Source organism: Ascaphus truei, chromosome 1 (assembly GCF_040206685.1).
Source record: "Ascaphus truei isolate aAscTru1 chromosome 1, aAscTru1.hap1, whole genome shotgun sequence".
In the NCBI taxonomy this organism is placed as follows: Eukaryota; Metazoa; Chordata; class Amphibia; order Anura; family Ascaphidae; genus Ascaphus; species Ascaphus truei.
Genome location: NC_134483.1, coordinates 245,085,448 through 245,100,189, shown reverse-complemented (window position 1 = coordinate 245,100,189; position 14,742 = coordinate 245,085,448). Strand labels below are relative to the sequence as shown.

Here is a 14,742-nt window from a genome sequence, read left to right as displayed (position 1 = left end):
GAATCCATGTTTATGTTGACCTGAGTTGTTGCATTGTTGATAGCTGTGGCTTGATCTAATGTTGAATAGGAAGTCCCTGGTGTCTCATCGTCCCATGGAGTCTGGTCGAGTCCAAGAGCAGATGAGATGTCATCTGGCTCCCTAACATCATCTTCATCAGATGATATGGTGATGATGGATGATTGGGCAGAGCTGTCGCAATTGGCGGGCTCATCGTATGCCTCGATGTTGTAGAGGAAGTAGGCGAAGTTGATTAGCGCTTGAAGGAAGTGATCAGTGTGGTGCACCAGAAAGGTTCTAAGTTTCTCGAAGAAGGCTTGGCTCTCCATGTCGTACAGCATTAAATTCCTCATGATGAAGTCTTGCACGAAGTTGACGGCGGAATCGTCACTGTCGAACACAACCATTAGCTCCCTCCTCAACCAGGCCATGAGATAGTAGAGAAAGATGGGATTCTGTTGGAAAAACTCAGCAGAGATATCCTGGTAGCATCCTCCATCCTGGATGTTTCTGACACGTACTCTGGAGCAATACATAGCCTTTATCTCATCATCAGATGGAGTCTGGCTGAGTCCAAGAGCAGAAGAGGGGACATCTGGCCCCCTAGCATCCGCCTCATCAGATGATATGAAGATGGGCGAGTCTGAGCGGTTTCCTTCCATGTATGATGGGGTAAGGCAGTCATAAATGGCATGCTGGTCATACTCCTTGACGTTGTAGGGGCAGCGGGCGAAGCTGATGAACTCGTGCAGGAAGTGGTCAGTGCGGTATTTCAGAAACGGCCTAAGGTCCTCCACAAAGGCTTGGCTCTCCATGTCATATTGCGTCACATTGCTTATGATGATGTGCTGCACTATGTTGATGAGGGAACCATGACTGCCGAACAGGACAATTAGCTCCCGCTTCAGCCAGGGCACGAGGCGGTGAAGTGAAGCAGGATTCCGTCGGATGAACTCAGCAGATATATCTCTGTACTGGCCTCCACCCTGGATGTTTCTGACTCGTACTCCAGAGTAATACAGAGCCCTCCTGAAGTTGATAAGCTCCTCCTCTTGGATCCCACTCATTAACTGCCCCTCAGCACTTGCCTGTCTCCTGGAGGCCAGCCTCTGTATCATCTGGTGCAAATCTCCGCCCCTTTGCAGTAATGTCTGATTTGAACGCCCATCAAACAGAATTCTACTGTCCGGAGGTGTGAATGTTGTATGAGGGAATGAGTATGTCAGGGGATGGAAGGGCATGCTGTAGTTATTGCTATAAGTGGTGCGATACTGAAACCGGTTACCATCTGGTCTGGCAAAGGTACCATTCAGAATGTATTGCTTGTGGTCATCATCAGCCTGGATGCTGTGGAAGTTGAAGCGGAAGGGCTGCTTACACAGGGGGCACTCAGCTTTGGTTTTTGCCCATTCCTGAATGCAGTTGAAGCAGAATCTGTGCCGGCATGGGTCCAGGTGGGACACATTATTAAACCTCTCCATGCAAATGGAGCACTTTGAGTCCGGGGACGGAGCCGTTGGCATACTGTGGGCCTGTGATGTACCATCCTGCGATGAAAAGCTGCCATCTACCGTCAATTCCTCAGTTGATGCCATCACCTGTGAAAATAAGTCAAATATAAAAAATCCAGTCTTGCCTACTCACTACAAAAAATATTCAGGTTTCTGTATACAATACTGTACATATAGATTTTATTACAATAAAAGTCTAGAAGATGCGATTTTAGCATTTTTTCCATTTCATTCCATTACAATACATTGCATTTTTTTGTATCTCACAGTTCTGTGTTATAGTGTTCAGATGTGCTTTCTATTTGGTCTTATAGGAGATTTTTTAGGAACTTTAGTGATACAGTGTTTTTAAGCTGTCTTTTCTTGTATTGAATACATATTTTTTCAATTTTTTGTAACCAGAGTGCTTGTTTTGGGACACTCTCTGTTGCATTTGAATATAGACGTGTATGTGTGTAACATGATACAAAAACAAAAAGTAGGTAACTCATATTTAAAACAAAAGTGAATATATATGTATGTGTATATATATATATATATATATATATATATATATATATATATATATATTTGCATATATATATATATATGAGGCAGCTGGCACTCAACTGGCACAAGTATGGTGTGGTGCATGTTCTATAGACATAAGTACCCAAAAATAGTTAAACCAAGGGCAAACAGAGAACAGCACTCAATTATTGAGTGCTGTTCTCTGTTTGCCCTTCAGTTAACTATATATATATATCTCAAAAACACCATGTCACTCAATTTACTTTCATACAGGCTTTTCTAATATCAACTAGTTTTATGTAAGGCTAATTAGGAAGGATGAACATTTAAACACTGATGTATGTGAAACCAACAGTGAGGAATAAATTGTATGAAATGTACGTTACAGTCAATTGTTACCAGTCTGTTTGGATTGTTAAAGACTGCTACGTTTCATTCCCATTTACAGGAGATTGTCTCTAGATTGGTTTATTCATACAGGTCAATGGAGAAAACATGAGGCAAGATAGATGCACAAGGTACATCTCAAGATTGAATGTATATTTCAAGAATGAATAGATGATACCGTTATGTGGCTAACGTAATGTTTTTATTTGTTCGAGCTTTTGAGATACACTGATCTCTAGGAATGTTATCTGTGACCAGAGCATATCCTTCCCCCCTATGTAGTGTGCGATTTATGACTTGAGGTGTTAAATAGTCCTTGAATGTTCCATGTGTGTGTGTGTGTGTGTGTGTGTGTGTGTATGTAAGTAAATAAAAGTGTTTCGTTAGCCACAGAATGGTATCATCTATTCATTCTTGAATATTAAAGCTCAGTCAACATGGTACAGATCTCTGTCTCTCTGTCTCTCTGTCTCTCTGTCTCTCTGTCTCTCTGTCTCTCTGTCTCTCTGTCTCTCTGTCCCTCTCATAAAAAAAAAAAACCAGGAACAAACTATTAAATACAATAATGCCTACACATCGTGTCTACTTAACCCCTTCAGTGAAGAAATGGGGTTAATGTCAACTTCTTGCAGCAAGGAGCTCATTACATTTTAAATTGTATGTATTTTATGTTTTGTTCTTGTCTTTTCCCCCACATTGTACTGCGCTGCAGAATATGTTGGTGCTGTGTACATAAAAGATCATTAATAACAATAATATTGGAATGGGGATTTATGTATTAGTTTTTACATACTAACAATGTTAATGTGAATGATTGCCTGCAGTTTAAGATAGTCATTAGGTGGTTTTCATAATTACTCAATTATATGCTGAAACGATATATTATAGAAAGGAAGGCAACAGAAATATGATCATCTGAATGATTCATATATTTAGAAAACAATAACCCCATTCTACACTTATTAACTAGTAGGGCACACCCCTAGAGGATGTTTTAGTCATAGTGATCCTGCATTATCTGAGAGAATATTCTCCATTTATGTTTCTGATTACACTGTGACTGATACATTGACATATATCCTATATAAACGTTCTTAAAATGCCATCAAAACGAAATGATGAATTACATTTTGACCTGGCATAGAAATATTACTAGTTTATCATTCCATATAACAAAATAACATTTCCAGTTATTAGTAGTTTAGAGCCTCTTTAGTACAGTACTTACTGCTGCCTCCAAGAGACTGTAATGCCATCCAGGATGTCACTGAGTGACATCACAATGGTAGGCATGGAAAAGGGCACAACACATTATATACATACACACACAGATATGTGGCCTCTTCTCTCCCTCTTCTCTCCCTCCTGCTTTCATGCACCTCAACTCCTCTCTCTCCCATGATGAACCTCTTCTAATTTCCACCATCGGAGTGATGGGGAGCACGATCTGCATATTGGGCTCATGTTCATTACAAATTAATTGCCCTACACCATGTTTATGTAACATTAAAAGAATAATGATGTTATCGTTTATTTTGCATTGCTCATTGAATATTTCACTTTAATAATATCTTTATCCATGAGCCACATCGTTTCATTATAAGCCACAGTAATGTTAAAAAACATGGAATAAAAATGTTGCTCAATACAAGTCATACAGATATTTGCTGTCCTATAGATGTGTAAGGAACTTCTAGACAATTTGGTCAGAGCAGCGAGATCTATGCCCACATTAAGACAAACACTGCTCACCGAGAAAACGAATGGTATGTATCCATGCTTACAATACATTGCATATACTGCAATTCTGTCATCAAAGGAACATTTTACATCACCCAGGATCAGGAAAGACAAGGGACACTACGGTGTCTAGGTATTCCCCAGTGGGAATTTATCATATCTGGATCAACACTATTTCGCCAGTTGTGAAATCGACGTTTTGTCAAAATGGCTCTATATACAAAAAGTACTACAGTACATTTATACCGTCCCCCAGGCGTAACGCACGTCAATCGTGTTATAAAATGTGAAAAAACTTCATCCACAAATGAACTATAAAAACACTCACTGTATAGTGTGTTACGCAACTTACCGCATCATGACAACATACCGTGTCACTTACCTCCCCTCCGTGATGACATCAATCTTAAATAGTATATTACAACATACTAGTCTTCCTGTTAAAAACATCAAATAAACAAAAGTAATGATCAAAGGAAACTAATCCTATCAAATACAAAGTATCATCATAATATCAATTATATTTAATGCACAATGAGAAAAATACAGGCATAATTACTCTTTCGAAAGTACAGGGGCTCAAATTTCGTCCGGGAACATACAAAAAATATAACAACAATAGTGCAACAATGTATAATAATCTGAAACAGTTTAGGTTAATCTTTGAATGTTAGACTCGTGTTCCACGTGACAAACAGGCAGTATGGTTACACAGAGTAACCAGCTCTGAATTCATCCAGGTAAATTCACACCGTCACAGACAATATCCCAAATGATTCAAAAGGAAAATAGTGGGAGGGGAATCCCACATACAAGAAGAAAAAAGCAAATATAGTGTAAAATGCTTTAATTATTACTAAACAAAAGTAATGCACGTACATAAGTGTCTTTGAGGTAAGCATTCAGACCACCCTGGGTCACAACTCAGGAGCTGGAAAGACAGCACTCCCAAAACAGCTTTAGGGCTGTTCTATAGAGTGTACGCGAGTGCACGTGCCGCACGCTTTTTGTGTTTATGCTGAGCTGTGAGAAGGTACTGTGTGTTTGTGTGTATGTATGTGTATGTATATGTGTGTGTATGTGTGTAATTTATTATTTATTAAAAAAATAAACGCTTTGGTAAAAATAAAATATTTATTAACATTGTGCAGACACGTTCAGACACACACATACATACATACACACATATATGCATACATACACATACATACATATCTGTGCCGGTAGCGGTGTGAAAATATTATTTTCCCTATCTTCCCCGCTGTCAGCCAGATGCACGCTCATTGCTGTGCGCGCGAGTGGCCCTTGTATAGAAGGGCTGACTAACCTAAGCCAATTAGAAGTGACGCGCATGGGTTAGCGCACGTGGCTACTATATAACAGCCCTCAGATACTGCTGCACGACCGATAGGCAGTCACTGGGCTGAGTAATTGGAACCTATTCTAGGCTGAAGTCCACCAACAGTGAGTGAATGACCCCCAATGTCTCTGTACGGCAAGATTCAGCCCTACGCATTTCGTCTATATCAGACTTCCTCAGGGGCTAATCATAATTACATAATTAGTCTTTCAGCAGACTATATAGAATCTGTTTTAGACTTAATACAAATGTATAATAGAATTCATTTAATCTTGAACAAGAGAAAACTTAAAAGCATAGAAACAAATAACAACCTTAATCAGACATAACATGCCCTATGTGAATATCAGAATAGAAGAGACAAAAAGAGAAGAGGAAATAAAGGGGAAAAGAGAAATAATAATAATAAATGAAATGATATATGTGATGGCAGGGGGTAGCCGGCCTTCATTAATAAAGGTGACGCCTGGCTGGCTGCTTCTGAAACTGTATGTTAAGTGTTGAGAGTGTCAGCTCTTGGGTCTAATTATTTACTGGCACACAGACCCAAAACTACGTAGGTGGGTTGAGCTGGAGAGGGATATCTGTGCCCCACTAGAAATTCAGAATCTGATTTGGTACCCAAAACTTAGATTAAAGCAGATATCGAGACCGCTGTCCTCAATGATCAAATAATTTGCATTCTGGGAAGCAACCAAATTTAAATGCGCCCTGACCATGAGGAGCTCACTGATGACCCCATTATTTGGAAACCCTGACTTTGCTCCAGGAATGGACGAGGGACACTTTTTACTCTGGAGACAGAGTGGGTACGGGAGGTTGAAGGATTTGGAGGGTAGAATCACTATTAAGACATTCACACAGATTCAGTCAGATAAAGGCATTCCAAACACAGAATTGTTTAGATACCTCCAGATCCGGGCATTTTATACCAACACACCAACCGTCCTAAAGTGACTAATTTTGAAACGCTCTGTGCACGTGGACACGTACCACGGGGACTTATCTTGTATAAGGAAGTGATCGATCCTGGAGAGGGCAGCAGACAGAGACTTGACTACATGACACAGTGGGAGAGAGATCTGGGAGATACATTAGAGGACGAGGACTGGTTAGAAATCTTTGAAGCGGCAGCAAGAACATCGATCTGAACGACATTGAAGGAGAACTCATATAAAGTTCTAATGAGGTGGTACTTCATCCCAGTTAGGCTATCTAAATTTGTACCAGGTTACTCCCCCTTGTGCCCTAGACAATGTGGAGAGCCTGGGGACTTGTTGCACATGCTGCGGTCTTGCCCTCGATTGCGCCCGATCTGGGAACAAATACAGAATTGGCTAAACAGGATTTTGGGCCTCGAAATTCCTCTGGATCACTGGTTATTTCTATTAAATAAACCACTGGAGGGCCTGTAGAGAGCAGTAAATAAACTAGTCGCCCATTTTGCGACAGCAATGAGGTGCGAGACAGCGGCATTGTGGAAACAACACACGACTCCATCAATAGATAAGATTCGGAACAGAATTTGGTTCGTCTGCCAGATGGAGAAATTGACAAGTTTGGTCAATGAGACTGGCTCAAATTTTCAAAAAGTATGGTTTCCGTGGCTGGCGCAAACCGACATCACGGGGGTGAGCAATGCCACCATTTGGCTGTGATAGCACAAGGTGAGTTCTCCTTCAACGAATGGCAGTAGTCGCACTACAAGGACGGACATGACTGATAGGGACAATTGCAGCCTCAGATCAAGTGGTTAGCTAGGACGCACGAGGAGTTTGAGAGGTCTGGAAAAACGGTGTCTCATTGCAGAACCGGTAGCGGTGGCAGCAGGGGTCCCCCCCTGCCCCATCCCCCCACCCCTCCTCCCCTCCCCTAGTGTCCCCCCCCCTGAGTCTTTGTGTAAGTGTGTTTATGTGTGAATTGAAGTGGCAGTAAATACAGCAAAGAAGCTGACCCATGTTATACTATGCTTTATAACTGCTGTATGTCTGAAAACTGAATAAAACATAAAGTTGAAAAAAAAAAACATAAAATAAACAAAAGTAATGATCAAAGAAAACTAATCCTATCAAATACAAAGTATCATCATAATATCAATTATATTTAATGCACAATGAAAAAAAATACAGGCATAATTACTCTTTCGAAAGTACAGGGGCTCAAATTTCGTCCGGGAACATAGAAAAAATATAACAACTTAAAAGCATAGAAACAAATAATAACCTTAATCAGACATAACATGCCCCATGTGAATATCAGAATAGAAGAGACAAAAAGAGAAGAGGAAATAAAGGGTAAAAGAGAAATAATACAAATAATTATAATAATAATAAATTAAATGATATATGTGACTGCAGGAGGTAGCTGGCCTTCATTAATAAAGGTGACGCCCGGCTGGCTGCCCCTGAAACCGTATGTCAAGGGTTGAGTGTCAGCTCTTGGGTCAAATATTGTACATTACTGTGTTGCCCTTTAATTCTGTTCCCCTTACAGTATACTGTCCCCCATAGGGTGTAAGCTAGGAAACGTGTGTGTGGGGTTAACTATGTAAGCCCAGTGGGCCAGTTAATGCATTCTGTTCTGTATTCCCTTTGAATCATGGGTCCCTGGCAGCTACCTAGCACCATGGGCCAGGTATCATTGCATGTAAAAGTTAAGTGACCCCTGCTTTTCCACTTTTCATGTCCCCTTTGTCCCAGAGTCCTGAAACGTAAGGAGTAAAAGTTTTGGTGGGATATTTGGTTCAAAATGTATTAATTTTGTTTGCAGGAGTTCGGGGGCTGAGTTACTGGAAGTCGCCCTAATTCTCCCCGGCGTGCAGGCATTATTTGTGGATACGAAAGGAGCTGGGGCTAAACAGAGTCCCCCAGACTCCTAGTTTTAAAGCCCATGTATCCCCAATGCAGGGCCCACACATATATGACATTCCCAGAGGTTTATACTGTATTAAAGTATGGTTTATTGTGTTTAATACATTATGTATTAATGCCCAGAAAGCCATACCCTGACTTACTGCAATCCAAGTTCCTAAGACTTGGTGCCGCAGCCATTGCCAAACCAGTTGCTTCCATAATGAACTCTATTCTGGCTGCAGGCCATATCCATAAGACCTGGAAAACTGCCAGAGTTGTCCCAATTTTCAAAAGTGGGGTCAAAAACACTGTCCCAAACGAGAGGCCAATCTCTCTTCTCCCAATACTATCCAAAGTTATGGAAAAATGTGTCCACTCCCAACTAAGCGGTTATTAAACCAAGACAAATTTCCCTAGCCAATTCCAACCTGGCTTTCGCCCCCAAACACTCCACCGTAACTACACTACTAAACGTTTGCAATGAAATCCAGTGTGGAAAGGAACTGGGACAACTCACTGGTGCAATATTCCTAGATTTTGCAAAGGCTTTTGCTACTGTTGATCATGTTATCTTGCTTAATAAACTCCAGTGCTCTGGAATAGGGAAGCATGCTTTAAACTGGTTTCATTCCTACCTATCAGGTAGATCCCAACATGTGTCTATCTCAGGTTCCAACTCCACCCCCTTGGATATCACCTGTGGTGTCCCATAAGGCTCTGTTCTGGGGCTCCTACTCTTCTCGATGTTCATCAATGATCTTCCTACAGCTGTAAAAGAGCTTCAATACACATGTATGCAGATGACACAATCTTATATGCAAACAGCCCTAGCTTCTCCGACTTTCAACACATACTACAATCTGACATTTTGAGACTTGAAAATTGGATCTCCCAAACAAACTATTTTTAAACATTGACAAGACTGTAACAATGATATTTGGGACCAAGGCTAAATTTTTAAAGCTTCCAATGTGTTAGGACCAGTAGGTCAGGACAGAATCTACACTTGTGTTAAGCTTCCATTTTGTCTGATCATAACTAGTTAAGATTCTGTAGTCAGCCTTTTGCTGAAATAAAATTCCTAAATGCAGTCAGTTTCTGCCAAATTGCATTTCCTTTCTTCCTGCTCAGGATATTGCTAAGATACTTTGTGTATTGTTAGTCTCCTGCTCTTTTAGTCAGAATATAATAGAATGGTTCTCTGCAAGAAGCAAAATAGTATAATTAGTTGCTAAAGATTCAAGGTCTCTTTTGATAACAGACAATGAATAAGCTATGTATTCAGACATTGCTTGTATTGGGAAAGACACGTCCCAAAATCATGCCACTAATATGTCCTGTCCCTAAATCACGCCTCTAATCAAAGCTACGCCCAAGACACACCCAGGATACGCCTATGTTACGCCTATGTTACGCCTCTAACCATTATCTTATTTTTCCTGTATAAAAGTCATTACCCTATGAGTAATAAATTGAGACAAAGGATTTGAAACCTGGCGTGTGTTACGTTTAATTTCTTTCATATTCCCAGGCCTGTAAGTTCAACAAAGATTGAAGATAACAAGTTGCAGGGCGTGATTAAGCTTCCTGGGAAGTCTGCTGCAAACGGTGCAGATGTGTATCCAGTCACAAGGCCTTCAGCTTTCTTGGCAGAGTTCTGAAGCCTAGGCGAGGTATAACGGTTTTCCTTCACAATGACTGACCTCCAGATCAGAACCAACACTAATACCACCCTAACTCCTGTTAGTAGTTTTAAATACTTGGGCATACTGTATGGTTTGACTCCCATTTAACATTTGGGACGCTCATTGATACCCTGGCATCCAAAACCTATGCCAAACCACAGGTGTACTTTACATGAACAAATCCTCCCTAAGTCTGCTGGTCAGAAAGTGTATCGCACAGCAGATGCTAATGCCAATTATAGACTATGTTCACAGATATGCCAGGGTAAAAACACATCACTGATCACCCAGTGCTTACAGTAGATATGCGACCTCTGCATAAGCATGCTTATAGAGTATCAGCAGAGGTCAAGGGCAGTATGGAGAGAGAGGTATAGGAGATGCTTGCCCTAGGGGTAACTATACCGTCCCATAGCTCTTGGGCTAGCCTGGTAGTCCTAGTGCCTAAGATGGACGGAACCACCCGGTTCTGTGTGGACTACCGGTTGCTCAACGCCGGGACAGTAGCAGATGCTTATCCCATGCCCCGCATGGATGAGTTGTTAGATGAACTCGCCGGGGCAAAGTATCTGACCACTATGGATCTCAGTAAAGGGTACTGCAGATCCCCCTGACCCTGGAGGCTAGGGAGAAGTCGGCCTTCATTACCCCGAGTGGCCTCTATGAATTTTTGGTGATGCCATTTGGGATGAAGAATGCCCCGGCTACCTTCCAACGCCTGGTCAACCGTTTACTGGAAGGGGTGCAGTGGTATGCAAGGGCCTATCTGGACGACATTACTGTGTTTAGTAATTCCTGGGAATCCCATTTAGTGCATGTAGCTGCGGTGCTAGCCAGGATCAGAGAAGCGGGTCTCACTTTAAAACCCACCAAGTGCTTAGTAGGAATGGCTGAAGTTCTTTACCTTTGGAACATGGTGGGTGGAGGGCATCTTAAGCCAGAGCCAGTCAAAGTGGAAGCTATAGACTAGTGGCCTGTCCCCAAAACTAAGAAGCAAGTTATGGCTTTCCTGGGCACCACAGGTTACTACAGAAAGTTTGTCCCACAGTACAGCGCTGTGGCCAAACCCTTGACCGACTTAACAAGAAGCGACAGCCTGTGCTGGTAGTCTGGTCTCCCGCCTGTGAAATTGCATTTCAGGCTCTAAAGGCTGCGCTGGTCAGTGCCCCTATCTTGGCGGCTCCTGACTAAACCTAACAGTTCTTGGTGCAGACCGATACCTCTGACTATGGCATCGGTGCTGTACTCAACCAAGTAGGGGAGGGGGGCAGTGAACACCCGGTGGTATACCTAAGTCGCAAGCTGTTGCCCAGAGAAGTGGCCTCTGCCACAATTGAAAAGGAGTGTCTGGCGATTGTATGGGCTCTGCGCAAGCTCCAGCCATACCTATATGGCCGCCAATTTACTGTTATAACGGACCAGAACCCATTGAGTTGGTTGCAGAGGGTGTCAGGGGAGAATGCCAAACTGCTCCGCTGGAGTCTTGCCCTGCAAGAATTCGACTTGACCATCCAGCACAAAAAGGGCAGCGAGCATGGCAACGCAGATGGACTGTCCCGGCAAGATAAGCCCTCTAAAGGTGAATCCTCAAAAGCTGCCCCACTGACCCAGTCCCCATGTGAGGTAGCTGGCCCACCGGGCACATTTTGGGTAGGGGAGGTGTCATGATGTAGGGATATGCCAGGCCTGAATAAAGGGGTCACACTCAGCTGGCAGGGTAATAACTTGCATTTACTTGTCACATCTGTTTTGTCCCCAGGATAAGGCTGCAACTCCCTGCAGCTCTGTGTTATATTCCTGTATGTTTATAAATCATGTTGGGAGGGGAAGGGTTGACTATATTGTGTGTATAATGCTGTGTTCCCTTCCCTCCCATTGTCGGCCCCGGTTTGCAGGGTCAGAGCTGCAGTTAACCCATGTCTCAGGGGTTAACAGTCTGCAGCCCATAGAAGTCTATGGGAGTTTTAGAAACCTGCCGGTGGCCGCTTTTTTACTTCAGTAGATGGCGCACTCCCATTGAAGTCAATAGCGCTATAGACTAACATTGTGTTCCTTGACAGCCTTCCTCGAAAGCTGCCCTGCTAACCGCAAGGTCAATTGAATAAGTGGTTGCGGTGAACTTGAAGTTCGCTTCGTCTTTGAAGTAACCCATCCGGCTATTTATCCAATTGAACTTGCGGTTGAATCGTAATTCGCGTGGGACCGGCGGCCATTTTTTCCCATGCCAAGTTCAAACCTAATTAACTCTGAATCTCCCGTTCCCCGCTAGCTTGCGACCCCGTTCTTTCGCTCCTAGCCAGCGGACAGAGAGTTCTAGGCAGCCGGGCATGGTCCCGCGGCACTGGGCTTGCAGATCACTCGCCCTGCAAGCCACGAAGGTTACCCATTAAAGAGATAGGAGTTAGGCTTATATGAAATGCAATGTTGTAACATATAAATCCTATCTCAGTGGTGAACAAGCTAGCCAGCAAATTCTTGAAGAGATAACAGTACACATATAGCCAAGGTTGCACATGCATTTAACATATTCCTCCACCAGAAGTTATATTTTAGAACTTGTATATCTTTCTGCTATATGTGATAAGGCAGAACAGAGCTCATCAAATGGGGCTTTGATATGCTAAGTGTAGGCAAGGAAGGAATAATTAAAGTCCTTTGAGATGTCCTACACTTCCCTGACCCTTGTGGATAAGTAACACCAGAGGTGAGGCCATATGCTGATAAAAGGGGCTATATCTCACCCCCTTGAATATGCAGACCCGGTCTCACAACTAGGTGAGAACCACTTCACAAAGGTGAAACCCTGAGACAAAGCTTCACCGGTCCAATGTCACTTCAGCCAGACCTGCTGGTGCCAAGGTTTTGGGGCCCTGTTTCCTAAGTGGGGCTACTCAAATGTCCACTGCGCCTGTCTGGAGCTGTCAGGGGAGGGTGAAATCAGCTCTCCCACAATACGTGGCCATGTCTAATAGGTGTAAGATAATTCATTGCCAATCGGATGCAGCTAATGTTGAAAACCAGGTCCCTAGCTTTAAAAGGTGCCTGCAGCCTCACCCCTGTGCTTGTCGTGACTGTCCTGATTCCTGTAACAACTAATGAGCTGCTATTCGCCTGAATATCTCATTATCCAACCCCAGTAAGTGTAAATATTTCTATAATGTTATTTGCTTAATGTATTGTCTGTTCTGCTCATAAGAAATAAACTCATTCAGTTTACTCTATCCTAATCTTGTTCAATCTGGCCCGGTTTTTATATATATATTGTCTGCTCTCTCGTGACATGGGGTTACTGGTCTCCTCAGGAACTGCAGAATCTGGTGGCCTCAAATGCAGAGGGATGGTGAGATCCTCAATAGGCAGGGGTACCAAAGGCTCCCCTACTGGACAAGTGCTGTGCCCGCACTAAACTGCTTTTGCCGGGCATCGTTGGATTGCAAAAAACTCAAAAATAGGAGCGCATGAAATGAAACCAAGAAAGACCCAAAATTAATACATATACTTTATATCATAGAAAGAAAATTCTTCATATAAACACACATATACAGAAACATAATAAATCAAAAACTGTCTAAAATGATACTAATAATTAATACATATAGAGCCCAAGCTACGTGGAGTAAAAGGTGTAAACACCCAAAATCACAATTGTCCTAGTTTTAACAGGAGGGGAGAAGGTGTTAGGAATGCTAGATGGAAAAAACACAGACCTGAGACTCTCTAACTCTCCTGTGAACTCCTCGTGGTATAGCTGAGCTCTGGCAACAACACAAACAGACCGTCGTCACGGCCGTGCGTCGCTGCGTGATCACCAACGCGTTTCGTGTCACATGACACTTCATCAGGGAGTGGCCATGGACTCTCATGGTGACATTGAAATACCTCCTATGATTATTACATCCAGCAATGAGAGACCCTGTCAAATTATAGGAGGTATTTCAATGCCACCATGAGAGTCCATGACCAGTCCCTGATGAAGTGTCATGTGACACGAAACGCGTTGGTGACGTCATCACGCAGCGACGCACGGCCGTGACGACGGTCTGTTTGTGTTGTTGCCAGAGCTCAGCTATACCACGAGGAGTTCACATGAGAGTTAGTGTCTAAGGTCTGTGTTTTTTCCATCTAGCATTCCTAGCACCTTCTCCCCTCCTGTTACAACTAGGACAATTGTGATTTTGGGTGTTTACACCCTTTTACTCCACGTAGCTTGGGCTCTATATGTATTAATTATTAGTGTAATTTTAGACAGTTTTTGAGATTTTTGTTTGCTGAGTGTGCCCCGCTGATCACGGGAGATTAGGAGCTGCAGGATGGAACCGGACAGCCGAGGGGGGAATCATTTGGAGGGACAGCGCGCTCAATATACATTTTTTCATCGTTGGATTGCAACCTGACCGTTGCACCCTGATGCCCCCTGCAGGTGTAGATTCCCCTGTCTGTGTCCCTGGCTGGACTGGCTGAACAGCTGCTCCTCTGGGTGTGCCAGTCGCACGGGGTGACTGACCTCGCAGCTTGAGAACATTGCCCCTGACTTTCCTCGGACAGTCCGGACAGTCTGGCTTTATGTGACCAGTCTGGTGGTACTGAGAGAACCTCCTCTCATGGTTAAACTCTGCAGGCTTGGGTGCACTTCCATCTGCAGCAGTCCTAACTTTCCACTGAGATGGGTTCTTGGCTGCCCTGGCCGAAGAGGCCAT

General features: G+C 43.0%; 1 protein-coding gene across 1 annotated transcript in view; it reads right to left on the bottom strand.

Annotated features, from left to right (window-relative positions):
* LOC142494914 (E3 ubiquitin-protein ligase Topors-like) overlaps nucleotides 1-14,742 on the bottom strand; it is a 15,514-nt gene extending 772 nt beyond the window's left edge. The window contains exons 1-3 of the mRNA XM_075599653.1: nucleotides 14,550-14,742; nucleotides 6,225-6,352; nucleotides 644-1,598 (exon numbers count right to left, since the gene is read on the bottom strand). Coding sequence (XP_075455768.1) covers nucleotides 644-1,598; nucleotides 6,225-6,352; nucleotides 14,550-14,742 — 1,276 coding nt within the window. The remainder of the gene's footprint in view (nucleotides 1-643; nucleotides 1,599-6,224; nucleotides 6,353-14,549) is intronic.